The 25,901-nt window shown below is 43.7% G+C and overlaps 2 protein-coding genes across 2 annotated transcripts in view; one reads left to right on the top strand and one right to left on the bottom strand.

The window, feature by feature from the left end:
- Positions 1-1,307: 1,307 nt before the first annotated feature.
- Positions 1,308-9,573, bottom strand: LOC123750225 (uncharacterized). Its single transcript, XM_045732341.2, has 9 exons — positions 9,461-9,573; positions 7,890-8,025; positions 7,449-7,532; positions 5,928-6,016; positions 4,857-5,036; positions 3,110-3,303; positions 2,805-2,941; positions 2,057-2,181; positions 1,308-1,616 (listed from the first exon to the last, which is right to left on the bottom strand). Exons 1-9 carry the CDS (start codon positions 9,476-9,478, stop codon positions 1,428-1,430), a joined length of 1,152 nt encoding a protein of 383 aa, XP_045588297.2. The 5' UTR covers positions 9,479-9,573; the 3' UTR covers positions 1,308-1,427.
- Positions 9,574-24,857: 15,284 nt separating this feature from the next.
- The window catches only part of LOC123766612 (mucin-2-like), a 3,239-nt gene continuing 2,195 nt past the window's right edge, over positions 24,858-25,901 (top strand). The window contains exon 1 of the mRNA XM_045755898.2: positions 24,858-24,906. Within this exon, the coding sequence (XP_045611854.2) occupies positions 24,858-24,906 (49 nt within the window). The remainder of the gene's footprint in view (positions 24,907-25,901) is intronic.

Raw genomic sequence — 25,901 nt, 5'->3', positions numbered from 1 at the left:
TATATTTGCATATATGGGCATATTGGTTAGGTGTTTATGTTGGCAATTATTTGCATTTGTAGTACGTGGGAGAAGCATTTACAGCGTTGTGGTTCGAACAAAATTCGTCAGTGAAGCACTTGTTCCGGAAGTGTTCGAACGTCATCAGTTTTGAGTCGTGTGTAAATCGTTTTTCATTCATAAACAGCTGGGGGTTTGGCGGGTGGCATGGAATGGACTTTGGCCCTTTGGACGGACTGACGGCTTGGCTGTTATGTTGTCTAGTTCGTCACGTCTGGAACACAACAAAGTGTCTCAATCGCTGCAATGAAACCCGAGTTGAACGGCTCAGTCCTCAACTTCCTTTTGTTGACACAACAATTGTCGTTGTCTCTCAAGTATCACGTGTCTGGGTTTTACATATTTTTCTTTCATGTGTACATAGATTATATTTCCATTTTTCGTCATTCTAAGATATTTAATGATATGTCATTAATTAATAATAATTCGTTCTCATTAATTAATAATAATTCATTGTCATTTATTAATAATAATTCATTGTGTCGGGGGACAGGAAGCCAGTATATTTAGGTCCACTCCCCCCCCCCCTCCCAGGATGTAACTCTACAGTAACTGTGTATCCGGCTCCAGGTTCGTTATATCAAGGCCGGATTTGTAGAGAATGTATAATTGTTCTCTCCTATGGGTCATTGTTCCCAGTCTAGAGGCAAGACACAGCTTGGATTTGTGTGAATTGGGTGGATGGAATGGATGGGGTTGGAAACGGGATACGCTTGCGTGTGTGTGTCTCTGCGTGCGTGTGTGTGTACTGACCTAGTTGTGTTTGCGGGGGTTGAGCTCTGGCTCTTTGGTCCCGCCTCTCAACCGTGAATCAACAGGTGTACAGATTCCTGAGCCTATTGGGCTCTATCATATCTACACTTGAAACTGTGTATGGAGTCAGCCTCCACCACATCACTTCCTAATGCATTCCATTTGTCAACCACTCTGACACTAAAAAAGTTCTTTCTAATATCTCTGTGGCTCATTTGGGCACTCAGTTTCCACCTGTGTCCCCTTGTGCGTGTTCCCCTTGTGTTAAATAGTCTGTCTTTATCTATCCTATCAATTCCTCTGAGAATCTTGTATGTAGTGATCATGTCCCCTCTAACTCTTCTGTCTCCCAGTGACGTGAGGTTTAATTCCTGTAGTCTCTCCTCGTAGCTCATATCCCTCAGTTCGGGTACTAGTCTGATTGGCTGTTGTCCCCAAATCACATCACGGCTCTCAACCAATCGCCGGGCGAGTTTCAGTGTTGACACGCTCAATTCAATTCCTTTCTTTATTATGCACCCCATACCCATCCCGTGGGCGGTGGTGTACAGGGGTTACAGAGGCACACAATGGGTTAATGGCACCTTTGGCCTCTTCTCAAGACTATTGTGACGCTAAGGCACAGAGGCGATCACAGTTTGGCTATTGAATTCCTTGATAACGTATTTTAGCTTCTTAATCACCGATTTGATATCCTCTGTTGTGATATCACAATGAACAACCAGTCGGGCGGCATATTCTGTGAACGGCAATATTCGAACGACGACCCTCTGTCCTGTGGCTTTGGCTTCCTCCTCACTCACCTGACAATGAACAATGAATGATTAAAGGCAAGACTGAAATAAATATCACGCTAATTCATTGATTATATATAAATTATTATCTATGTATATAATATAATATATCATCATTAGCAGTGGTCAATGTAATCTGTGCATAACCCAAGGAACAAATCCACAAGGGCCGTGACGAGGATTCGAACCTGCGTCCGGGAGCATCCCAGACGCTGCCCTTAATCGACTGAGCTACGACACGGTAAAAAGAATTGCAGACGGAAAATCATCTTGATATACCATCCGGGCCCTTGTGGATTTGTTCATTTGATGCATCACGCTATTGTGATTTCTGTGTTTAATTTCTTTAAAAAAACATATATACAAGTACACATATTTTGAAGAAAAGGGAAATAAGTAAAATAAATTAAAGTCTCGGTTTTCTGGGGTCATGACCTTGTGTGACCTACCTGACCCATCCTTTGACACAGGTGGCCTGGGGTCATGACCTTGGGATCGCACTCCAGGAGCAGGATGTTGGTGTGGGCTCCCTCTGGGTCACACTTGACCACCTCACTCTCACACTCCACCACGGCTGTGTGAGGGTAGAATATCAAAAATATTATTTTTATATTCTCTAAATGAATATAAGGAATATAGAGAATATAAAGAATGTAAAAAAGGCAGAAGGATGTTATTTAACAATATTTAACCTTATAAGAAAGTTAACAGAGTAACTAATGACAGGAGAACATTAAACATAATAGTACACGTATTATACGAGTTCATTCCTGGACCCCAACCACTTGGGCAGGACGGTAGGGCGACGGTCTCGCTTCATGCAGGTCGGCGTTCAATCCCCGACCGTCCACAAGTGGTTGAGGCACCATTCCTTCCCTCCCTCCCGCCCCAAATCCTTATCTTGACCCCCTTCCAAGTGCTATATAGTAGTAATGACTTGGCGATTTCCCCCTGATAATTTCCCTTCCCTTCCACCCACCTGGGTTCTAGGAGACTCGAACCCTGGATCCCCACGTGTGTGAAGCCACGAAGCTCTATCGAGAGCTATTGAGTGGTCTTAATAAGGAAAGTTATATATGCGTGCATATGCAGCCACAGCTGAGCTCGGTGAATGGTTGCCGGATACACAAGATGGGAAAGGCAGTAACGGGAGTCGAACAGGGACAAGAATTTGTTGCAGGTGGGTACAGTTCCTACCTCTGGCGACGTCCTGCAGATTGCGGTGATCGCGATCAAGTGTAGTTTCAAAGCGGTCGAGCGCATAGATGCCTGCGGCCGCCAGGATGCCAGCCTGCCGCATGGCTCCACCCAGGACCCTCCGCAGGCGGCGAGCACTGTGGGTGGTAGGGGGGTAGGATGATATGAGGGCGGGGACGTATCATGTTAATGAGACCATGGAGCGATAGCTCTCAAAAATGAGGTCAAAAAATGAGGTCAACAGGTTAAAGTAAGGCGACGGATTTTCTGCCCAAATACACACAAAAAACTCAAAAGGTGATCACCTGCGAATGAAGTCCGCTGAGCCAGCGATGACGGAGCCGACGGGCGCTCCCAGGCCCTTGCTGAGGCAGATGTTGACGGTGGAGCAGTCCTGGACGAGCCTGGAGGCCGGGAGCTGGAGCACTGTGGCCGCGTTGAACAGCCGGGCGCCGTCCATGTGTAGCGGCAGACCCAGCTCCCGGCAGGTGGCTCCTAGCTGAGATGAATAGATAAAGAAATGAATTGTGGAAATTGCAAAAGACCTTTTATCTGGCAAGTTTCTAATTCCTGGGCTTTGCCATCCTTCGCCGAATGCGCTCAACGGAATTTATGGCAATGTTATGGCGACCAAAACTAAACTACATAATCTAAATGGGGCCTAACACGAGCAGACTGCAACTCTTGATTAAATGAAGGTGGGATGGACCTTGACTTACCTGAGGTGACTTAAAGGTGGTGAAACGATAATTATGCAATCAACAATTATCTGAAAGTGAGTCTATTGTAGTTAAAGACCTTATATAATGAGATCTATTACCACAAAAGAGCAGACTGGTGAGAAATATCGCCTTGGTCGTGAGAGGCATTCTGTCCACGTCCATTTGTCTCACCAGTGATGCAGCTACCACTGCCGACACACACACCCGGGGCTACACCTGAGACATGGATCATGATAGCCCAGTGGCCGGGGTTATCAAGCAGCTGGGCCACTACTCAGGCAACTTTTAATGCTTAGAAATTAGACCACGATGCATGAGTTTCCGAATGTGGATATTCCTCGGAAGACGCCTCCCGGCCGAGTGACCTCCGGAGGAGCTCTCGCAGCTTTACGTAAACTTTTACGTAAAATTTGCCTGAATGCAATAGAATACCTTCAAGCTTCTTACGAACTTTTATGTTCACTTGCGAAGAAATGCACCTCACTCGTTGAATCAACGTCCAGAACCCTCCTTTCTGCAAGCTTCCTGGATCTTTATCATATCGTAAATAGTGAAAACAAAATGTGTATATCCTAAAGAAACACCAATAAAAGATTTCAAGGCACCACCTGACCTTGGATAATAGTCTGGGGCTAGATTCACGAAGCAGATACGCAAGCACTTACGAACCTGTACATCTTTTCTCAATCTTTGGCGACTTTGTTTACATTTATTAAACAGTTAATAAGCTCCGAAGCACCAGGAGGCTGTTTATAACAATAACAACAATTGATTGGCAAGTTTTCATGCTTATAAACTGTTTAATAAATGTAACCAAAGCCGTCAAAGATTGAGGAAAGATGTACACGTTCGTAAGTACTTGCGTAACTGCTTCGTGAAGCACCAGAAGGCTGTTTATAACAATAACAACAATTGATTGGCAAGTTTTCATGCTTATAAACTGTTTAATAAATGTAACCAAAGCCGTCAAAGATTGTGGAAAGATGTACACGTTCGTAAGTACTTGCGTAACTGCTTCGTGAAGCACCAGAAGGCTGTTTATAACAATAACAACAATTGATTGGCAAGTTTTCATGCTTATAAACTGTTTAATAAATGTAACCAAAGCCGTCAAAGATTGTGGAAAGATGTACACGTTCGTAAGTACTTGCGTAACTGCTTCGTGAAGCACCAGAAGGCTGTTTATAACAATAACAACAATTGATTGGCAAGTTTTCATGCTTATAAACTGTTTAATAAATGTAACCAAAGCCGTCAAAGATTGAGGAAAGATGTACACGTCCGTAAGTACTTGCGTAACTGCTTCGTGAATCTGGCCCCTGAATCTCACCTCATCGAGCCAGGCGAGGGACAGGACCTTCCCGCCGACCATGTTGTGGGTGCTCTCCACGCAGACAAGAGCAGTAACGGGCCACATATCATTCTCGCCTCGCACCTTCTGCCGCAGCTCCGCCAGGCTGAAGGTCCCGTCTGGCAGGTTCTTCAAGGTCCGCGGGTGTACCCCGCCCACCTGCAAGGCATCGGAAGAGACACACAGGAAGAAAACATACACATAGTGGCTGGCCAGACCCTTACTCAGGGGAAGGCACAGGGAAATGAGTCTTGCTGAAGATTGAAAGGACACACATAGTGAGCGGGGGGGGGGGACACATAGTGAGCGGGGGGGACACATAGTGAGCGGGGGGGACACATAGTGAAAGGGGGGGACACATAGTGAGGGGGACACATAGGGGGATACAAGGAGACGTACCTCCTAATAGGCAGGGAGACAGTCACAGGAAAAGGGTGAGAATGTGGATTTTCCCGGCTGACCCTGTACCACGGCTGTGTGATAACCGTGGTACAGGGTACAACCGTGGTACAACGGTGGTACAGGGTACAACCATGGTACTGGGTACAGGCCAGCAAACACACTCAGATCAGAGGGAAGGACCCCCAGTAGGAAGACAAGAGAATGGTTCCCAGGTAGTGAGAGAGAGAATATAACCTTGAAAATACATCATTGAATATTAATAACAAAGGAACCATACTAATATTTTAACTACAATATTGAACTTATAATATCTCGTGAAGACTAGAGGACCCAACAGCTCCGGGTTTTTAACCCTCTGGCTAGTTAAAAAAAATGGTTTCTCTCCGCGCTGTGGCCTTAGAACAACGCCGCTATCGTTTGATAGGTAGACGACCTCCAGTCTAACTACCCGACCACTCGTACAGCTGCCTCCAACAGCCTGGTTGGTCAGAGCACCAACCAGAGAACGTAGCTCCCAGGACCAGACAACCACAAGGAGCGGATCGACCTGACTCTTTTCACTGGCAGCATGTTCACTAGGAAACATTTTGGTGGTGACGTGAGATGAGTCTCATCTCAGATGTGACTCACCTGGGTGACGTGACTCACCTGGGCGATGCCTCCCTGCTCACACAAGTGGATGTGACTGAGGTGCCCCAGGAGCACTTCACTGCCTCGGTGTTGGCAGTGGTGAAGAACTGTGGACAGTGATGGTGGTTAGTGGTGGTGGTGGTGGTAACTGTTAGTGGTGGTGGTTGGTGGTTGTTAGTGGTGGTGGTGGTTGTTGTTAGTGGTGGTGGTGGTGGTAACTGTTAGTGGTGGTGGTTGGTGGTTGTTAGTGGTGGTGGTGGTGGTGGTGGTTGTTGTTAGTGGTGGTGGTGGTGGTGGTAACTGTTAGTGGTGGTGGTTGGTGGTTGTTAGTGGTGGTGGTGGTGGTGGTGGTTGTTGTTAGTGGTGGTGGTGGTGGTAACTGTTAGTGGTGGTGGTTGGTGGTTGTTAGTGGTGGTGGTGGTGGTGGTGGTTGTTGTTAGTGGTGGTGGTTGTTGTTAGTGGTGGTGGTTGGTGGTTGTTAGTGGTGGTGGTTGGTGGTTGTTAGTGGTGGTGGTGGTTGTTGTTAGTGGTGGTGGTTGGTGGTTGTTAGTGGTGGTGGTTGGTGGTTGTTGTTAGTGGTGGTGGTGGTTGTTGTTGTTAGTGGTGGTGGTGGTGGTTGTTGTTAGTGGTGGTGGTTGGTGGTTGTTAGTGGTGGTAGTTGGTGGTTGTTAGTGGTGGTAGTTGGTGGTTGTTAGTGGTGGTGGTGGTGGTTGTTGTTGTTAGTGGTGGTGGTGGTGGTTGTTGTTAGTGGTGGTGGTTGGTGGTTGTTAGTGGTGGTAGTTGGTGGTTGTTAGTGGTGGTAGTTGGTGGTTGTTAGTGGTGGTGGTTGTTGTTAGTGGTGGTGGTGGTGGTTGTTGTTAGTGGTGGTGGTGGTGGTTGTTGTTAGTGGTGGTGGTTGGTGGTTGTTGTTAGTGGTGGTGGTGGTGGTTGTTGTTAGTGGTGGTGGTGGTGGTTGTTGTTAGTGGTGGTGGTTGGTGGTTGTTAGTGGTGGTAGTTGGTGGTTGTTAGTGGTGGTAGTTGGTGGTTGTTAGTGGTGGTGGTTGTTGTTAGTGGTGGTGATAGCTGTTAGTAGTGGTGGTTGTACAGTACAGTCAACTGTGGTAGTTGATAAATATGATACTGAATATATCATCCACTCAGAAAAAACACAAAAATATAATGAATTTCGAATGACTATTTAAAATGACTGACCCACGTGAGGCCGCTCCTATTGACCCTTGTAAGGGGGCTCCTATTGACCCACGTAAGGGGGCTCCTATTGACCCATGTAAGGGGGGGCTGCTATTGACCCACGTAAGGGGGCTCCTATTGACCCATGTAAGGGGGGCTGCTATTGACCCACGTAAGGGGGCTCCTATTGACCCACGTAAGGGGGCTCCTATTGACCCATATAAGGGGGCTCCTATTGACCCATGTAAGGGGGGCTCATTGACCCACGTAAGGGGGCTCCTATTGACCCACGTAAGGGGGCTGCTATTGACCCATGTAAGGGGGGCTGCTATTGACCCACGTAAGGGGGCTGCTATTGACTGGACTCACCACAGATGAGGTTGGCCATGGTGCCGCTGGGGACGAAGAGACCCGCTTCCTTGCCCAACATAGCCGCCACCTTCTCCTGCAACGCTGTACCAGAGTGAAATATTGCAGCAGAAGAAATATAAAGGTTAGAATACAAAATACAAAAAGAGAGGAGTCTGTAGTATACGAGATTCTGTATTATACAAGAGTTTAATACGCATACCAAGAGCAGGTTACAAAGGAATTTAAACTGAATTATTGATTAGCTAGTTACAGAGAGCTTGTTATTCACATCATAAGACTATTTGCTTTTGGTTAGTTTAGTTTAATTAAGAAAAAGCTAAAAAAAATTAACACGTATTGGATCAGGTTCTGAATTCCATTTTATTGCACAACTGTTTAAGTCGGGGGGGGGGAACTAGCCTCCCCCCCACCTGCCTGCTTCCACCTGCCTGCTCCTACCATTCACGGTGGGGTCCTCGCCGAAGACGTCGTCGCCTAGAGGGGCCGTCATCATGGCCTCCTTCATAGCCTGGGAAGGGTGGGCCACGGTGTCGCTGCGCAGATCCACTACTCGGCAGCCTCCACCAGCTGGGCTCTGGGGATTGATGACTGATGAAGATTAAGCCACCCAAAAGGTTGCACGGGCATGAATAGCCCGTAACATGGCTCTGGGGAATGTAGTGGTATAGGTGGGTACTTGATGTGATAGCTTCTTCCATACAAAAGGAGTATGTATGAATAGTGACCCGCTTCTGTGCCGGTTGGGCTATGAGTAGTCTTAATAAGGAATGTTTTCTTATTAAGCTATTGAGACTACTCAATAACTCGGTCGATAGAGCTTCAGCCGGTCCACAGTTCGAGTCTCCTAGTGCCCAGGTGCCTCTAGGAAACAGCCTAGATAAATCTAGACACCTAGATTTACCCGTAATGAGGGTTCGAACTTATGTTTTGGGTACTATGCCCAGAGCATAGGTTCGAATCGTCATCAGGACTCTTACTGATTTTCTCAAAGACTTGATGGAGTTAAAATCTTTACATAAAATACACAAATGTCTTCTTCTCTGGTATATTGCCACTCGAGGCCTTATTCCATTGTTGCTGGTGCTGGTGATTAGTGTTGATTGGTCTGATATCAAGACTCCTTATTCTCTACTATCTTCACCACTTCAACTCTCCTTATCATTAGATCTACATGTCTTATAAAGACAGCCGACCCGCGCCACTACCCTCAGAGCACTGTGGAGAAATGCCCGACAGACCGATGGAACATTAACTAACACAGTGCACAGTTACAACCACAACAGACCACTGGAACATTATCTAACACAGTGCACAGTTACAAACCCATTAAGATTTCAACTAAAGATTCAACAGAGCAGAAGAAGTTGTTAAACACATATGGCAAAATCTTACTGAAGCGACCATACGAGTCATAAATACTCATACTCCGCCCAAGTAAAACAGAAACAAGCAACACTTAGTGGGCCAGCCAGAGGCTTTGGGCCCACACAGGAATATCCCTGAAAAAAAACGCAAACCCCAGGCGCTTGGCACCCATCTCAAACCCCAATGGAGATGGATTGGGGTTAGCGACGGTCTCGCTTTATGCAGGACGGCGTTTAATCTCCCGAACCGTCCACAAGTGATTGGGCACCATTCCTTCCCAAATCCTTATCCTGATCCCTTCCAAGTGCTATATATAGTCGTAATGGCTTAGCGCTTTCTCCTGATGGTTTCCTCCCTCCCCCCCCCCCTCCCCATTGCAACTCCGGAGACATTCATTCATTCATCTAAACCCTCATCTCTGCCCTTCTTGGCTCCCACACATCTGCATATTTTTCTATATACATACACGAAATTCTTGTTGTTGATTGAGAGGCGACGTAAATATATATGAAATCATTGCCATAAGAAAAATTAACAGACGCGCCCGTATTCACCAAAGTAAATTCAGTCAATATTCCTCCTGATGTGGTAGAAAGAGGTAAGTGGAAAATACACAGATAGACAGATATGTTTTGCTTACTCACATGTGTTTGTTCCTCCATGACACAGGAGCTCCTCCTCCCACACAGTGTCAACACGCACTGGACGCTTGTGCAGCTCACGGTTGCCAGATCTCAGTTGCTAAAAGTAGCGAGCTAACGGTCTAAAAGTAGCGAATTTGTAATAAAAGTAGCCTAATTTATTTTTAGTGAATGATATGGGTTTCAAAGTAATATATTTTGATATATAGAGTACACTACACGATGTTAATTGTTTTATTAATATTATTTCTGCACACACATACATACATACATACATACACACACACACACACACACACACACACACACACACACACACACACACACACACACACACACACACACACACACACATTATATATATATATATATATATATATATATATATATATATATATATATATATATATATATATATAACAATATAACAAGGGTTTTGTACATGTAGATAGCACACGAGAATGTGTAGAGTGAGTATATATGTTTAGCATGTTGAGGGACTTGAACAGAGGGGCTGTGAGTTAGGTTCTTTTAATTGCCTTATACAATTTAAAGAATGAAAAAGGTTTTCGTGCCTTAACATCTTTATATTATGATAATCACGACATATCTGCATTAAAATCAGTGTGCAATTCCGGTTTTAGCCTCCACCGCCTTCTCACTTGTTCCCTTGTAACTTGTAACTCACTTAATGTAACACTTATACGCTGTGCTTCCTATTTTAACCTGCTGTGTTAAATGGGATTCTTGTATTGTGATTTGTGTATTTGTACTCACTGAATTTGTGCGCCCCTTGAGGGACTTGATGTAAAGGGGGAAGGGATAGACATAGCCTAAGCTACTCTATCCCTTTGAGATGTATTTTTTTCTCTGCCCTCTGAAACATACTTGAACTTGAAGTGGACTTTAATGTTTTTTTCAGCAGCTTTATTTCCTTAGTTTCCGAGCTGTTTTCTTTACCGTGTTTGTTGTAATAAACTATTCCTATATTTACAGTTGTTTCTCCCTGTGAAGATTATTAAACAATGGTGATTATAAGGGCGCGGAAGTTGAGCCTGGCCAGGGCCGCCAGCAGCCCTTGGGCCCGCCCCGGCAGCACCCAGTCTTTAATTTGGCACCTTTGTGGTGCCTTTGTGGGACCTTGGTATAAGCCTAACATGTATATATACACTGGCTGCCTGTCCCCCTACACAATGATTTATTATTACCTATTATTTTATCATTTAATTTAAATATTAAATAAAATAATTTATTTAATTATTATAGTAAGTACTTAATAATTTAATAATAAGTAGTAAGTAAATAAAAATGATTAAAAAGTACAGTTTAGTCATAGGAGATTCCTAGATTGGAATTCACTACCAAATTTCAATATATCCAAGTATTTTAGTGTGAAATGCTGTTATATGCATAAATTGTTGTTTTAATAATATTACGCTTAACCACTTGGGCTGGATGGTAGAGCGACGGTCTTGTTTCCTACAGGTCCGCGTTCAATCCCCGACTTCCCAAGAGGTTGGGCACCATTCCTTTCCCCCGTTCCATCCCAAATCCGTATCCTGATCCCTTCCGAGTGCTATATAGTCGTAATGGCTTGGCGCTTTCACTTGATAGTTCCTCCACCCCCTGAATAATATTACGAGAGCAGTATTCACGGGCTATTCATGCCCGTGCCACCTTTTGGGTGGCTTAATCTTCATCAATCGAGAGCAGTACATCCTAACCAGACGTTATATGATGATATCCTCAACAGTTGATAAATAAAAGTAATTGCGGAACTCAAGTTATCTAATACTTATCATAAATGGTATAAAACCTTATCATAAGCCAAGGGATTTGTGGATCAGTGTCTAAAAGGGAATTCGGAAGTAATAATGATACAGCTGATGCCATCTGTCGGCAGAAGAGGACACTATCAACTGGCTGGTCAACAGTGGCCAAAAGATACAGCTTACGCCATCTGTTGACATCAAATTACACTTATAACAAATTACCCCACAAAATACAACTAGCGCCATCTCTTTTTTTTCCAACGCACTATAAATAGCCAAACAGCAACCCATAAGGCGGGTTGTTGTGCTCGGGTAGGAGGTTCCAAGCTCCGCCCACAGATGGTATGGGGTGCATAATAAATGGCATATCATTGGTAGAAACTCTTTGTTGACATTCACACAACAGCCAATCACAGGAAGGGATCAGCTAAAGGCTCCATCCACTTAATAAATTATCTTTATTCAGCACACCATCCTTGCTTATGACACTCTGCTTCAACTTTAATCTACCTAAAAAGTGAAATGTTAAGTATTTAAAAGTATTAATATAGTGATAATTAAATACTTCAGGATGTAACGAGTGTTAAAGAAACATGGGCTGGCTACCTGACTTGTGACGTCATCAGAGGGTGTTGCCACACACAAATAATATTGGCGATACAATGCCTCCGCCCTCTTATTGGTCTACATTATTCAGTTAGATGGAAACTTCTGTCTTGTATAAAACAGAAATTGTTGTTCTTCTGTACAACACCAAGGTTATTGAGCAAAAGGACGTATTTCTTATCTTGCATTTTATTCATATAAATGTTGGCATTCCCCGCAACAGCCAATCACAGGAAGGTATTTGTTGGAAACTCTGCCTTCGATTCCTAATGAACTCTAACAATAAATTCGTTTAATAAACGAGTATTTAGGGTCAAGCTGCAGATGAACATTATAGGATAACGGTGTTTTAGCTTGCAGCTTCGTTAGACAGAATCCCTTGTCTTAATTTTAAAAATAAAGACTTAGAAAGCGTATTTTATTGCTAACTTTTCCATAAATAAATCCCAGCCTAGAAACTCTTTGTTGACATTCACACAACAGCCAATCACAGGAAGGGATCAGCTATAGGTGCCATCCACTTATAAGTAAATCATCTTAGTTCAGCCCACCAGTCCTGCTTATGGAATTCTGCTTTAACTTATTTACCCAAACAAGTGAAGTGTTATTTATTTAAAGTGATAATTAAATATTGCAGGATATAACAGATGTTATATAAAAATGGGCTGGCTACCTAACTTGTGACGTTATTATTGAGGGTTGCCTTGACACAAATAATGATACGCTGCTCTGCCCTCTTATTCCAGTAAATTATTCAGTTAGATGGAGATTTCTGTCAGGTGCAAAACAGAAATTGTTGTTCTTTTTCACAACAACCTTGTTGTTGTGCACAAGGACCTATTTCTTAGTTTAAATTTTATTCATAAAAGAGTGTTGGTATTCCCGCAACAGCCAATCACAGGAAGGTATCTCTGGAAGCTCGGCCTCCTTATGGACTCAGCACATCGCTCTAGCTCATGGCTCTCTGTTTCATCTCTTGTATATACAAACTATGACTTTTTTCGATTACTGTTATAATTAATAATATGAGATATAAAAGTTTATACACAAAATGGCTAAATTCTGCCATTAAATGGACTTTGTCTGGTATACTTACAAACATACACCAATTTATTACCATTCATCCAATAATAATTTCAAATGTAATATATACTGTCTAGTTTTTTCCTCTCGCCATTACTTGGTGCAATATTTGAAAATTGTCTATTTATTTATCGATCTATCTATTATCTTGTATTTATATTTACAAGTTTCTGTGCTTGGAAGAAAACTCTGCATTGAATTGGGACTAATTTATTAAATAATATTATTTAGTATTAATTAATATTTACAATTATTATTAATTACAATTATTTATAGCTTAGTTACTTTCATGTAACTCGCAATCGTACATTCTTAACATTAATAGCCCAAATTAGCACATCTTGCTTTTTAAATTAGCCCAAAAAGTAGCAAGTAGCGAAATTAAAAAATTGGGAGCGTGGGGCTCTCAAAAGTAGCCCAATTCGCTACTTGTAGCCCAATCTGGCACCACCTTTTTTTTTCTCTACCACAAACGTGGCCAGACATTTACAATGCTAACCAGCATATATACATTTTCTTCTGTCCTCCATGAACAGGGTTAGAGATGCGTTAAACATATAGTTCAAGGGTTTATTGAACAATCAACCACAGAAGGTGATTCGGTGCTTTTAAAATGTTAAGCTAACGTACATACGCAGGCACCACTGCTTGTGCTAGCGACCTCAGCCTCGTACTCTCTGAATGCTGTCGCAGGCGCATTAAAGAAAACGAATTCAACCCGCGGCCTTCCTGATAAACTATAATTATCTGAATTTACCCCTGTACTCGCCTAATTGTGCATGCGGGGGTTGAGCTTTGGCTCTTTGGTCCCGCCTCTCAACTGTCAATCAACTGGTGTACAGGTTCCTGAGCCTACTGGGCTCTATCATATCTACATTTGAAACTGTGTAAGGAGTCAGCCTCCACCACATCACTTCCTAGTGCATTCCATTTATTAACATTTAAAAAAAAACTATTCTTCGCGGCAGAGGATCGTATTCCAGGGACCTGCCCGAAACGCTACGCGTACTAGTGGCTGTACAAGAATGTAACAACTCTTGTATATATCTAAAAAAAAAAAAAAAAAAAAAAACTACTCTGACACTGAAAAAATTCTTTCTAACGTCTCTGTGGCTCATCTGGGTACTAAGTTTCCACCTGTGTCCCCTTGTTCATGTCCCACCCGTGCTGAAGAGTTTGTCTTTGTCCACCCTGTCAATTCCCCTGAGAATTTTGTAGGTGGTTATCATGTCTCCCCTTACTCTTCTTTTTTCCAGAGACGTGAGGTTCAGCTCCTTTAGCCTTTCCTCGTAACTCATTCCTCTCAGTTCCGAGACGAGTCTGGTGACATACCGCTGAATCTTCTCTAACTTTGTCTTGTGTTTAAGTAGGTATGGACTCCCGGCTGGAGCTGCATACTCCAGGATTTGTCTGACATAAGTGGTATAGAGGGTCCTGAACGATTCCTTACACAAGTTTCTAAAGGCAGTTCTTATGTTGGCCAGTCTAGCATATGCCGCTGATGATATTCTTTTGATGTGGGCCTCTGGGGGACAGGTTCGGTGTGATATCAACCCCCAGATCTTTCTCTCTATTTGACTCTTGCAGGATTTCACCTCCCAGATGGTACCTTGTGACAGGAAGCCGGTGGCTTGCCAAGGTCCACCCATTTGCCTTGATCATTTATTGTTGGATTTTAAAATTTACAAGTGTTTTGGTATTTACGGCTTCAGCGTGTAGGCAGTTCCCTGGGTAAAATCCAAGATTTTACTTGAAATATGGTGAATTATATTGAATTTGTGAGAGTACGTTGAGAAAATAAGGGAGACTACACATGACTACACACGCAAGGTGAGTCTCTATGAATTCTGTACACTATACAGTATGGAGTACCCTGGAGGCTCCGCCATTCCCAGTGTGGCTTCAATAAAACATTACTCACCTAGGAATAAATAGGTAACCCAAGAGTTAGGCAATTGTGTGTTGCATCTTGAGAGACCTTAATGTAAACCTATGTCAGACCTACGTAAAGGATTCTTGTCCCTGATAACGGGAAACTAAATTGGAAAAACAAACAAAATATCAGTGATAGTTTAATTAAGTTTACCATTGCCGGAAACATCTGCGTTTTCTCTTTTCACAATAAAAGAAAATAGCATTTTATGGTAACATAAACTAATGTATTTTTTCATCTTACAGTTTCTGGTATTTGGGGACCGGAAGCCTTTACTTAGGCTTATCAAACCCCCCGCCCCCAGTGGTAAAAAAAATCAGAAACAACGGGAAGACCTTCAATAAATCGCCGGCTTCCGGTCCCCATCAAGGCTACAAGAGAAATGTTGGCTTTCAGGATGGAATTACGTATCTTTTTTCCGATAAAGTACACTAGTGAAATGATTAAAACGACACCATAAGAGGTATACACACTCCGAGATGTACCCCCACATCTTGGTGTACATATACTGAGTTTACTTTAGCCCTGGACAACGTTCAAAACAAATGTAGACTTGTTGACTTGTCAGTAAACTCTTGGGGCGGCTTTAATAAAATAAATAAATAAATAATAACCCTTCCGTGGTGAAAAATGAAAACACAGATATTTCTTCACGCGCGTCGGAGCTCTCGCTAGTTCTGTTGCGCTTCCTGGTGACCTCATATGGTTTCCAAAGTAACACTTACACAAATAAATCACATTTATCGTGACATATCAATGAACAAATTCACAGGAGCCGTGATGAAGGCTCGAATCTATCTATGCGCTGGGTGTTCTGACCCGCCATCACTCTGGCCTGCGGTTAATGGACCCCAAGCTTACGGCCCCCCGGTTCATACCACAAAGAAATCACAATGGTGTTCTGAAGGAGAGGCGTAAGGTTGGGACACCCTTACCCTCTGGCCAGAGTGAAGGCATTTGTAAAATCCTGATTGCCACACTATTAGGGACTTCCAGACCTCTCCCAGTGAAGAGGTCTGGAAGATCCAGGTCCGTCCTGGACTTGAGAATGGTCCAGGACGGACCGAAACGTCGTCGTCCCTTCAATTTCTAGTGTGTGGTCTGGTCAACTCTCCCAGTGAATTCAGTAGCGTTCTGGGTTGAATGGCTTTTGTCGACCAGACCACACGCACTAGAAGGTGAAGGGACGACGACGTTTCGGTCCGTCCTGGACCATTCTCAAGTCGATTGTGGTGGCTCAATCGCACAATCGACTTGAGAATGGTCCAGGACGGACCGAAACGTCGTCGTCCCTTCACCTTCTAGTGTGTGGTCTGGTCAACATACTTCAGCCACGTTATTGTGACTCCTCGCCTGCCCATGGCTTTTGTCCTCTCATGGTCAAGTGGGTTAATTATGACAAGTGTCTGGGAATCACTAGAACGCTGATTCAAGTTACCTCAGTTCTTCGAATAATTTTCTCAATAAACATAATAACAACAATAATAATAACAATAATAATAATAATAAATAATAATATTACTCTAAATAAAGAGAAAGCTGCTTTAATTCAATTGGAAAGCCTGAAAATATTTATCTAACCATTTCTGAAGAAAAAAAAGCATTCATTGTTTTGGCGCTTGCAACTTCTGCATGGGATTGCTTCCAGCATTCTATAACTCTGTTGGTAAAGTAACCTCCCCTCCCCCCCTACCCTACCCTCCTCTCCCCTCCCCTCCTCTCCCCTCCCCTCCTCTCCCCTCCCCTCCTCTCCCCACCTCCCCTCCCCCCCTACCCTATCCTCCTCTCCCCTCCCCTCCTCTCCCCTCCCCTCCTACCCTCACCTCCCCTCCCCCCTACCCTATCCTCCTCTCCCCTCCCCCCCCCCCACCCTCCCCTCCCTTCTCCCTCTCTTTCTTCACCCTCACACACCCTCCGTGAGGGCGTGTGAGGGTGGGAGAGGGGTAGAGAGGACACCTGCTATCACGTGACCTCTGCGCCAGCCCAAGACTCACGCCCTGAAGAAGGCCATTGTGTGTTGATAGCGATCAACACAAGGCACCTGCACATATGCACATGTTTACGGGTAAATAAAAACACATAGGGCATACAGGTGTTCTCGCCCTGATATGCTGATGTAAATGTGTTTGCAGAGTCGGGTTATAGCTCCCTAGCCCCCTTCTTTTCGATATTCTTATCAGTTATGAAACAAGCATAATATCCAATTTAATATTTCCTTTATAAACTGATTACTGAATTCTTCTTATCTATCTCTTCTTGACACAGAGAAATCACATTAACGTGATATATCAATGAACAAATCCACAGGAGCCGTAATGAGGGTTCGAAACCTATGTACAGGGTGTTCCCAGGAAGTTCCTCTCTTCTTGTATCCTGTTGCTGCTTGTTCGCGACGCTTACGGTAATAATGATTTTAACGTCTATTCTATTCACGTTTTTTACCATTCCCGCTTCGTCCACGCTGTCAAGTTCCCTTAATACCTTGTACGTCGTTGTCATATCTCCCATGGTTTTCTCTCGCTGCATCATACACCCATTGTATTCGTCTGTTGCAGTGTGACTCACGCTAGAGGCTCTCACTGGGTGACAAGTTGCGTAAACTTGCGTAACTGAAGTCCTTAACTAGTCCTCTGTAGCGTAGCTAGTCGGCACTAGACATTAGTCATAATATCTTGGCTCCCGAATGGGGGCCAAGGCTTGAATGGGCAGAGTTTCTTTCACTCTATGCCCCCTGTTACCTAGCAGTAAATAGGTACCTGGGTGTTAGTCAGCTGTCACGGGCTGCTTCCTGGGGGTGGAGGCCTGGTCGAGGACCGGGCCGCGGAGACACTAAAAAGCCCCGAAATCATCTCAAGATAACCTCCCGTCTCAGCTGTGCAAGTTTTCCTGCAGGTCCTCAAGTTCCTCAAGTTCAAGCCTTAAGTTCCTGCGTTACCTGCGCTTAAGTTTCTGCGTTATTTGCGCTTAAATTTCTGCGTTATTTGCACTTAAGTTTCTGCGTTACCTCGATTTCCTATGACGAGAGAGCACAGCAGTAAATAGTTATCTTGCGTGCTAGTTATCTTGCGTTGTCACATGTGCTATATTTTGTGCTAGTTATCTTGCGTGCTAGTTATCTTGCGTGCTAGTTATCTTGCGTGCTAGTTATCTTGCGTGCTAGTTATCTTGCGTGCTAGTTATCTTGCGTGCTAGTTATCTTGCGTGCTAGTTATCTTGCGTGCTAGTTATCTTGCGTGCTAGTTATCTTGCGTTGTCACATGTGCTATATTTTGTCTGTACTTTGAAAGTACATCTTTGTGTGTACTCGCCTCGGTGTTTGATGGGTCGAGCAACAGCTCTCTAGCCCCGCCTTTCCGTTACCAGGTGATAGGATGGTGGTGGGAAGGGGGGGGTGAAGGGTTGGATGCTGGTAGTTACCACCTGGTGCTCTCTACGCGAACTTTACCTGGTCGTTGGTCTCCTACTAATGTGTCTCCTACTCCTGTTGACTTTAGGTCAGGTCGTGAAGCTAGGCTTGTTCAAGCCGCTGGCATAGTGTGGCAAAGCCTGCCTCTCACCAAGGTCCTGGTGTAAGGTCGTTGACTGTTTTACTGGCATGACCCCTGAGGCTGATTCTGAGCCTGTGTTGTTGTTTAAGATAGAGCCATTGGGAACAAAAAGTTGCAAATAGCACGGGCTATGGTGAGCCCGTAGCGGACTTACCTGGCACAGGAGCGGGGCAAGTAGCACGGGCTATGGTGAGCCCGTAGCGGACTTACCTGGCACAGGAGCGGGACAAGTAGCACGGGCTATGGTGAGCCCGTAGCGGACTTGCCTGGCACAGGAGCGGGGGCTGTAACTTGGGGGGGTAAGGGAGAGGCTGTGTTGTTCTGGTGTTCTATCATACTCCTCAATCCTACCCTCTTCACATCGGCTTGCACCTCACCGTCGGTAAAAGGTGAATGTGCTTGGAAAGCCTCGTTAGAAATGGTGTGTGGGGGGTGGCCGATGACCTGCATCCCTTTCTCCGCTTCACACCCGTGGCTTTTCAGCCCTCCGGCACAGTGGACGGACGTAACGAGGGAGAGAGAGAGAAAGAGAGAGATAGAGAGAGAGAGAGAGAGAGAGAGAGAGAGAGAGAGAGAGAGAGAGAGAGAGAGAGAGAGAGAGAGAGAGAGAGAGAGAGACAGAGAGACAGAGAGACAGAGAGAGAGAGAGAGAGAGAGAGAGACAGAGAGACAGAGAGAGAGAGAGAGAGAGAGAGAGAGAGAGAGAGAGAGAGAGAGAGAGACAGAGAGAGAGAGACAGAGAGAGAGAGACAGAGAGAGAGAGACAGAGAGAGAGAGAGAGAGAGAGAGAGAGAGAGAGACAGAGAGAGAGAGAGACAGAGAGAGAGAGAGACAGAGAGAGAGAGAGAGAGAGAGAGAGAGAGAGACAGAGAGAGAGAGAGAGAGACAGAGAGAGAGAGAGAGAGAGAGAGAGAGAGAGAGAGAGAGAGAGAGAGAGAGAGAGAGAGAGAGAGAGAGACAGAGAGAGAGACAGAGAGAGAGAGACAGACAGAGAGACAGAGAGAGAGAGAGACAGAGAGAGAGAGGGGGGGAAGGATCCAGTCACGTGGCCTCCTACAAATGTTTGTTGACCCCAAAAGGGGAAAAAAAAACAATCCGGTGTCTTGAAAACGTTTGTTGCAATAAGACAAGTATTTCCTCCTCCCCCTTGGGACCTTCCTTGCATGAATATATACGTTTTTTGTTTGTTTGTGTTTTTTTGCTTACCACTGCGAAGTTTTTCCCCTACACATGAGATTGTTTCCCCCGTGTGAGACAGATGTGTCTCAGATGCTGCTTTTTATGAGGTAATTTTTCTTCCGAGTTTGTGTTGCTGCAAGACTTTTTATGTCGTCGTTCCTCTTTTATCAAAGGACTTTTATGTCATAACACGTCTCTGTTGTAAGATGTTTTAGTGTTATATATGTGACGTTTATGATGTAAGATGTTTAGCGTTACATGAGGCTACTTGTTGTAAGATAAGTTGTTAATTTTGCCTCTGAGGACTATGTTGAGCAATCTATACATTAGAAAGTGAAGGGACGACGACGTTTCGGTCCGTCTTGGACCATTCTCAAGTCAGTGGCACTGCAGTGCCACTCTGGAGTCAGTGAAGATCACTGCTCCCCCCTTGGGCTTCGTTCTATACATGTTCATGCCACAACAATGGCAGAGCTCAGCTGGCGTCGAGGAGGCGTGGTTCTCAAGCCCTATACTTTCCTTCATTGTCGTTGAGAAAGACGTAGTTTGTGATGAATGTACGACGCTGTTCCCGCCCTGCCCGCTGACCGGGCCCCGAAATCATCTCAAGATAACCTCAAGAAGATAAAAAGTACATACATACAAAATGAGTTACAAACTTGTAACAAGTTTAACAATCCAAACTTGTTGGATTTGTTGAGAGAGTAAGTATATACTATGTACAGGCGATGAGTCACAATAACGTGGTTCAATCGACTTGAGAATGGTCCAGGACGGACCGAAACGTCGTCGTCCCTTCACCTTCTAGTGTGTGGTCTGGTCAACTATATACTATACCTAAAGCCACTAATATACACACAGCGTTTCGGGCAAGAAAGGCGTAAGAAATTATAATTAATCATTACACCATCAAGTAATTGTCTTTCTACCAGGGGATCCTATTGACTGATCAACTCATTTTGCTTGAATCCATGTTATACATATTAATGAATCATATGAGTCAGGCAGAGTACCAAAATCATGGAAGATGCCTATCTTGAGGCATCTCCTATCTTGAGATGATTTCGGGGCTTTTAGTGTCCCCGCGGCCCGGTCCTCGACCAGGCCTCCACCCTCCAGGAAGCAGCCCGTGACAGCTGACTAACACCCAGGTACCTATTTTACTGCTAGGTAACAGGGGCATAGGGTGAAAGAAACTCTGCTCATTGTTTCTCGCCGGCGCCTGGGATCGAACCCAGGACCACAGGATCACAAGTCCAGCGTGCTGTCCGCTCGGCCGACCGGCTCCCGGCCTATATCAATCTTGCTGGATTTTTCGAAAACTGACACAATCTCTTGCATCAAATTATTATCTGTTAGTTAGGAAATCTAACATTTAGGAAATTGTATTAAATAAAGGACTCTCTGTATGGCGTCTTTGGCGCTGTTCGTCACCAAAGACTAATAATCAGAATGGCAGGTTTCTCACGCTCTATTACTCTCTCTCTAATGCTCTCTCGCTCTCACCCACACTCTCTGCGCTTTCTCACACTCTCCCCACGTGACCGGGGCCTCGCGTGACTCACAGGAAACGTGCTTTATGATGTCATGTTGAGGTAGAAAACGGAGGCATTTTGTAATTTGTTCCAAGATGAGCGTGTGTGTATTCACCTAGTTGTACTCAGTTAGTTGTGCTTGCGGGGGGGATTGAGCTCTGCTCTTTCGGCCCACCTCTCAACTGTCAATCAATTAACTGTTACTAACGACTAACCCCCCCCCCCTACACACACACATGACCAGATACAAGATTCTCAAGGGAATCGACAGGGTTGATAAAGACAGGCTGTTTAACACAAGGGGCACACGCACTAGGGGACACAGGTGGAAACTGAGTGCCCAAATGAGCCACAGAGATATTAGAAAGAACTTTTTTAGTGTCAGAGTGGTTGACAAATGGAATGCATTAGGAAGTGATGTGGTGGAGGCTGACTCCATACACAGTTTCAAGTGTAGATATGATAGAGCCCAATAGCCTCAGGAACCTGTACACCATGTTGATTGACGGTTGAGAGGCGGGACCAATGAGCCAGAGCTCAACCCCCGCAAGCACAACTAGGTGAGTACATACCCAGGAAGCAGCCCGTAACAGCTGACTAACTCCCAGGTACCTATTTAATTGAGGTTATGTCCACTCCCAGGTCCTTCTCCTTTTCAGATTGAGGAATTTGTCCTCCCTTTAGCCTGTACTGCTGTACAGGCCTTCAAACCTCCCTGACCAGCAGTTGAGAGGCGTGAGGAACAGCTCCCTCCTCGTCAATAAAGGCTAATAGGGATTCACTCAGCCGCCAAATACATTGTTTATGTATGAAACGTGTTTTACACACTCGGCTCACAACTGATGAGCAGGCGATGAGTCACAGTAACGTGGCTGAAGAATGTTGACCAGACCACACACTAGAAGGTGAAAGGGACGACTGACGTTTCGGTCCGTCCTGGACCATTCTCAAGTCGATTGTGAGAATGGTCCAGGACCGGACCGAAACGTCGTCGTCGTCCCTTCACCTTCTAGTGTGTGGTCTGGTCAACACAACTGATGACATTCGAACACGTCTCGAACTGTGCTTCGCTGACGTCCTCTGTTCGAAAGTACACCCTACAACCAATTACACCAATTACAACAATTACACCAATTACAACAATTACACCAATTACAACCAATTACAACACCAGTACACCAATTACAACCCTGTAATTGAACAACAAATAATTTTCCATAACTATGTTGTCCCAAACCTACCTTTGTTTTTACATATAACGGCCATTGTCCCATAACTACCTTCACCCATAACTACCTTCACCCATAACTACCTTCACCCATAACTACCTTCACCCATAACTACCTTCACCCATAACTACCTTCACCCATAACTACCTTCACCCATAACTATGCCAGGGGAAGAGGTTCACCTCATCAACAACACACAACAATTACACCCAGACCAGAATAGCCATCACCAGTGGTCGACTTAAGCGGGAGTTTAACAACCGAGTTAGATAACCCTCCGTATAATTGGTCCCCCCAGACACGCACGTGTTGGAGGGAGGGAGAGAAGGGTGTTGTTGTTGTTGTTGTTGTGGTGGTGGTGGTGTAAAGGGGGGGGGGGACTGAGGATGGAGGAGAGCCATTTGGGTCAATACCTTACCACACACGTGACACCACACACACGTGACTGACCTGTTAATAACGCCGCGGTGATTGGAGATGAGATAGGGAGAGAGAGAGAGAGAGAGAGAGAGAGAGAGAGAGAGAGAGAGAGAGAGAGAGAGAGAGAGAGAGAGAGAGAGAGAGAGAGAGAGAGAGAGAGAGAGAGTTCACTTCACTTCCCTGGTACATAATGTCTTCCATTCTACACAAATACCTTCTCCAGATGGTAGAATGAATTTGCGTAGAATGGAAAGTATCCACAAGAAAATTAACAATAATTACAATTCTGGTGTGTTTAAATGACATGTGTATTAGAGAAAACTGCTCCCAAAATTTTATATATATATATATATATATATATGTTTCATTGAATATGACCGCATATTCTGTATTTATTATTTTCTGGTTTAGGGCTTCTATCCCTCTAACTATTTTCTTAGCATCAGGGCTTAATTGGAAAATTGGAAAATCACTTCTTTTCTTCACCTTAAAAGTACGAAAATGAGTTTTGGAGAACTCCTATTCCAATTAAGCCCTGATGCTAAGAAAATAGTTAGAGGGATAGAAGCCCTAAACCAGAAAATAATAAATACAGAATATGCGGTCATATTCAATGAAACATGTTTGAAAGAAAACCTGCTGCCAGTATACACCAATATATATATATATATATATATATATATATATATATATATATATATATATATATATATATATATATATATATATATATATATATATATATATATATGCCTGAATGGTCCCCAGGACAATATGCAACTGAAAACTCACACCCCAGAAGTGACTCGAACCCATACTCCCAGAAGCAACGCAACTGGTATGTACAAGACGCCTTAATCCACTTGACCATCACGACCGGACATAATGAGGTGATAGCCGAGGCTATTTGAACCACCCCACCGCCGGCACTCGGATAGTAATCTTGGGCATAGCATTTTACCTTATTCTTAGCATAGCTAAGAATGAGGTGATATATATATATATATATATATATATATATATATATATATATATATATATATATATATATATATATATATATATATATATGCACGAATCTTATCTATATTTCTTATGTTTTTCTTACTTGAGAAGAAAGTTAAAAAACTGACTGTAAAGTTCACTTTAAAGCACTATTCTGGCCTGACACTTAGAGATGCCTTTCACTGACCTTGTACTCTGCCTTTGAAAAAGTTGACAAGTGAATACAATGATGATTGATGAAGATTAAGCCACCCAAGAGGTGGCATGGCCATGAATAGCCCGTAAAAAAAAATACAATGTTGCCGGAGTAGGTAAACGGGCGGGAGAAGGCATAGTCAACATTTGTCTCTTTCAAGGTGTCTCGATTGCTGTCTGGTGAGTTCATATTGACAGTTTTCTTGCTCTTTATATATATATATATATATATATATATATATATATATATATATATATATATATATATATATATATATATATATATATATATATATATATGACAATGTCAGACCACGAAGGAAAAATGAAACAGGAAATTTCCTTAAGTACTTTCGTATATTAAATACATCTTCAGAAGGTCCTTCTGAAGATGTATTTAATATACGAAAGTACTTAAGGAAATTTCCTGTTTCATTTTTCCTTCGTGGTCTGACATTGTCACATTCTTAATCACGTGTTTATTTTCGTGATATACACACACACACATATATATATATATATATATATATATATATATATATATATATATATATATATATATATATATATATATATATTATATAGATAATAATAATATTCAATAATATTATAGTATATTATTAACTCAGTCTTCTGGCTGGTGTTGTTAGGAGTCGCGTTATTATCATTAATGACTTGTTGATGATTGATATTGAGAGAGAGACAGAGAGAGAGAGAGACAGAGACAGAGACAGAGAGAGAGAGAGAGAGAGAGAGAGAGAGAGAGAGAGAGAGAGAGAGAGAGAGAGAGAGAGAGAGAGAGAGAGACTAAATGAGATAAAGAGAAAGAGGAGAAGCGAAGGAGACACAGAAGACATTGAGCTGAGAATGACGAAAGACTTACCAAGAGAGAAGAATGAGGCAGTGTGAGGAAATATTGAGAAATACAGACATACGCACGCAAGGTAATTCTTAGGGGTAAGACAAGGTGACCCTCTCTTAAGCAAGGTTCTAGAATATATCTCTCTCTCTTAAGCAAGGTTCTAGAATCTCTCTCTCTCTTAAGCAAGGTTCTAGAATATCTCTCTCTCTCTCTCTCTCTCTCTCTCTCTCTCTCTCTCTCTCTCTCTCTCTCTCTCTCTCTCTCTCTCTCTCTCTCTCTTTATCCATCCTTTTTTTACATTTTATAGGGGAAAGGAGAGTCCACTCAGGACCATACCCTTCCACACAGTGGATCCTAACTGGCCCATACCTACTACTACCATATTACCACCCTGTAATGACCAAACTACACACCAGAAGATGAGCAGACGACGACGTTTCGGTCCGTGCTGGACCATTATCAAGTCGAGTGGGGTCCTAGAACCCCATATGTCCATTCTGCAGTTATTCCCTACCCACACACACACACACACACACACACACACACACACACACACACACACACACACACACACACACACACACACACACACACACACAGCAGCGTACTCTACACTGGCAAAAGTTAGAACATCATTCAGAAACCTAAGTAAGGAGGCATTTAGGGCGCTTTACACTGCCTACGTAAGGCCAGTCTTAGAGTATGCCGCCTCATCATGGAGTCCCCATCTGAAGAAGCATATAATGAAACTGGAAAAGGTTCAGAGGTTTGCAACGAGACTCGTCCCAGAGCTACGAGGGATGGGGTATGAAGAGCGCCTGAGGGAACTGTGCCTTACGACACTAGAAAGAAGAAGGGAGAGGGGGGACATGATAGGAACGTATAAGATACTCAGAGGAATTGACAGAGTGGACATAGACGAAATGTTCACACGGAATAGTAACAGAACGAGAGGACATGGATGGAAGCTTCAAACTCAGATGAGTCACAGAGATGTTAGGAAGTTTTCTTTTAGCGTGAGAGTAGTGGGGAAATGGAATGCACTTCAGGAACAGGTTGTGGAAGCAAATACTATTC

Source organism: Procambarus clarkii, chromosome 62 (genome assembly GCF_040958095.1).
Source record: "Procambarus clarkii isolate CNS0578487 chromosome 62, FALCON_Pclarkii_2.0, whole genome shotgun sequence".
NCBI lineage: Eukaryota > Metazoa > Arthropoda > Malacostraca > Decapoda > Cambaridae > Procambarus > Procambarus clarkii.
This window is presented reverse-complemented; position numbering and strand designations above follow the sequence as displayed.

Coding starts and splice junctions, on each gene's coding strand:
- LOC123750225 (XM_045732341.2), bottom strand. Junction 6,017..7,448: donor CATGGCCAACCTCATCTGTG/GTGAGTCCAGTC, acceptor CACTGTCCACAG/TTCTTCACCACTGCCAACAC. Junction 2,182..2,804: donor TCTGCAGGACGTCGCCAGAG/GTAGGAACTGTA, acceptor ACCCTCACACAG/CCGTGGTGGAGTGTGAGAGT.